The sequence below is a fragment of the Coturnix japonica genome, unplaced genomic scaffold, assembly GCF_001577835.2.
Source record: "Coturnix japonica isolate 7356 unplaced genomic scaffold, Coturnix japonica 2.1 chrUnrandom530, whole genome shotgun sequence".
NCBI classification, from domain to species: domain Eukaryota; kingdom Metazoa; phylum Chordata; class Aves; order Galliformes; family Phasianidae; genus Coturnix; species Coturnix japonica.
In genome coordinates, this window is record NW_015439914.1 from 4,724 (window position 1) to 7,597 (window position 2,874).

General features: G+C 43.6%; 1 protein-coding gene across 2 annotated transcripts in view; it reads right to left on the reverse strand.

Annotated features, from left to right (window-relative positions):
- Positions 1–78: 78 nt before the first annotated feature.
- LOC107307283 (mucolipin-1-like) overlaps positions 79–2,874 on the reverse strand; it is a 5,245-nt gene continuing 2,449 nt past the window's right edge. The window contains exons 1-4 of one of the 2 annotated variants that reach the window (XM_032441747.1): positions 2,372–2,392; positions 2,192–2,279; positions 969–1,065; positions 79–249 (exon numbers count right to left, since the gene is read on the reverse strand). In XM_032441747.1, coding sequence (XP_032297638.1) covers positions 94–249; positions 969–1,065; positions 2,192–2,279; positions 2,372–2,375 — 345 coding nt within the window. In that variant the 5' untranslated portion in view covers positions 2,376–2,392 and the 3' untranslated portion in view covers positions 79–93. Of the gene's footprint in view, positions 250–968; positions 1,066–2,159; positions 2,280–2,371; positions 2,393–2,874 lie in introns of those variants that run through there. The other variant, XM_015850778.1, reaches the window with a different exon arrangement.

Below are 2,874 nucleotides of genomic sequence, written 5' to 3' on the forward strand. Positions count from 1 at the left end.
AATAGGGGCACAATGGCATTGAATAGGGGCACAATGGCATTAAATAGGGGCACAATGGCATTAAATAGGGGCACCAGCACCTCCCCATTGACCCTATTGTGCCCTTTGGGGTTTGATGCCACCTCTGTGCCCATCAATCCAGCTCATACCTCGTCCATACACGCTGTGATCTTTGCACTCCTTGATGTCAGCCCTGTTGTCCAGGTGGATTTTCACCCGGCCACTGTGGGCCTTGTTATCAAATGTGATCTGGAAAGATAAGGGGGATCTGTCATTAAATAGCAGCTCCTCATTGCCATTATAGGGGCTATATCACCATTATAGGGGATATATCACCATTATAAGGGATATATCACCATTATAAGGGATATATCACCATTATAAAGGATATATCACCATTATAAAGGATATATCACCATTTATAGGGGATATATCACCATTATAGGGGATATATCACCATTATAAGGGATATATCACCATTATAGGGGATAGATCACCATTATAGGGGATAGATCACCATTATAGGGGATAGATCACCATTATAGGGGATAGATCACCATTATAAGGGATATATATCACCATTATAGGGGATATATCACCATTTATAGGGGATATATCACCATTTATAGGGGATATATCACCATTATAAGGGATATATCACCATTATAGGGGATATATCACCATTATAAGGGATATTTCACCATTATAGGGGATATATCGCCATTATAGGAGATATATCGCCATTATAGGAGATATATCGCCATTATAGGGGATATATCGCCATTATAAGGGATATATCGCCATTATAGGGGATATATCACCATTGTAGGGGATATATCACCATTATAAGGGATATATCACCATTATAGGGAATATATCACCATTATAAGGGATATATATCACCATTATAAGGGATATATCACCATTATAGGGGATATATCACCACCCGGTGCCATCCCAGCACTCACAGTGATGGTGAAGGTGTAACAGTCCGGGATCTCGTTGTTGATGATGGTCTGGATGTTGATGGCTTTCAGCTTGAACTGGATGGTGACGTTGATGAGCCTGTGGGATGGAGACAGTCATTAAGATCCATCTTAGGGCAAATCCAGTGTGTAATACAGACCTGAACCAATGGCCATAACGCAGCACTGGGTCAAATAGCCACAGCAATGGGGGTAGACTTGTTTTAGGGCTGTGCATAGCCATAAAAAAGGCATTTCTAGCCATAAAAATGGCATTTCTAGCCATAAAAATGGCATTTCTAGCCATAAAAATGGCATTTCTAGCCATAAAGAAGGCATTTCTAGCCATAAGAAAAGGCATTTATAGCCATAAAAAAGGCATTTCTAGGCATAAAAAAGGCATTTCTAGCCATAAAGTGCATTTCTAGCCATAAGAAAAGCATTTCTAGGCATAAAAAAGGCATTTCTAGCCATAAGAAAAGGCATTTCTAGCCATAAGAAAGGCATTTCTAGCCATAAGAAAGGCATTTCTNCCATAAGAAAGGCATTTCTAGCCATAAGAAAGGCATTTCTAGCCATAATAGTGCATTTCTAGCCATAAAAAAGGCATTTCTAGCCATAAAAAAGGCATTTCTAGCCATAAAAAAGGCATTTCTAGCCATAAAAGTGCATTTCTAGTCATAAAAAAGGCATTTCTAGCCATAATAAAGGCATTTCTAGCCATAATAAAGGCATTTCTAGCCATAAAAATGGCATTTCTAGCCATAAAAGTGCATTTCTAGCCATAATAAAGGCATTTCTAGCCTTGGAGGGGCCCCAGTGTCATTCAATCGGGCTTTGTGGGGAGCCTTGTTGCATCTCTCAGCACCAACATCAGCTGAAACAAGGAGCTGATTGTGCTGAAAGGCCAAGAAAACACAGCAAAAAGCAGAGCAAGGGAATAACCCTCAACACACAAATATTACAGGGTAGAAATAGAGCTTTGAGAGCAGCCCTGCAACCAATAGAGACAGGGCCGGAAAGCAGCTGATTCTTGTGCAATCAAAGTGGTTTCACATCCCCCCTCAGCCCAAGGGTGGATTTGTTTCTCTCTTATGAGGGTTTTAAAGCAAACAAGTGGTTTTTTTGTGCTGGTAAATGGAGCCTGAGGCTCAAAGCATGAGGAAATCCATTGGTCGGGCACGTGCTCAGCACCTGAATGCAGCAGGGAAGGCAACAGCCATTACTTGTGGAATTTGAAGGTGAAGTTCTTGTAGCTGCGCTCCAGTTCGGGGGGGAGAGGATGGGGGTCTTCGGGGTCCACTCCCAGGCAGTCTGTAGGGAGGGAGAAGCACCATTAGGGAAGCCTAAAGAGCTAAAGAGACCCCTCAGTTCTCCTTGATTCCATAGCAAGAAGTAAAACCCACCCATGGTGGCCACAAATCCCTCCTTAGACGCAGATTTAGGAAGGGAGAGCTAAGGCCCAACTATGGGATGGAGGAGCTACGGCCCAGCTATAACATGGCGGAGCTAAGGCCCAGTTATAAAATGGAGGAGCTCAGGCCCAGCTATAACATGGCGGAGCTAAGGCCCAGCTATAACATGGAGGAGTTAAGGCCCAGCTATAACATGGAGGAGCTACGGCCCAGCTATAACATGGTGGAGCTAAGGCCCAGTTATAACATGGCGGAGCTAAGGCCCAGCTATAACATGGAGGAGCTACGGCCCAGCTATAACATGGTGGAGCTAAGGCCCAGTTATAACATGGAGAAGCTAAGGCCCAGCTATAACATGGAGGAGCTAAGGCCCAGCTATAACATGGAGGAGCTAAGGCCCAGCTATAACATGGAGGAGCTAAGGCCCAGCTATAACATGGAGGAGCTACGGCCCATATATAACATGGAGGAGCTAAGGCCCAGCTATAACATGG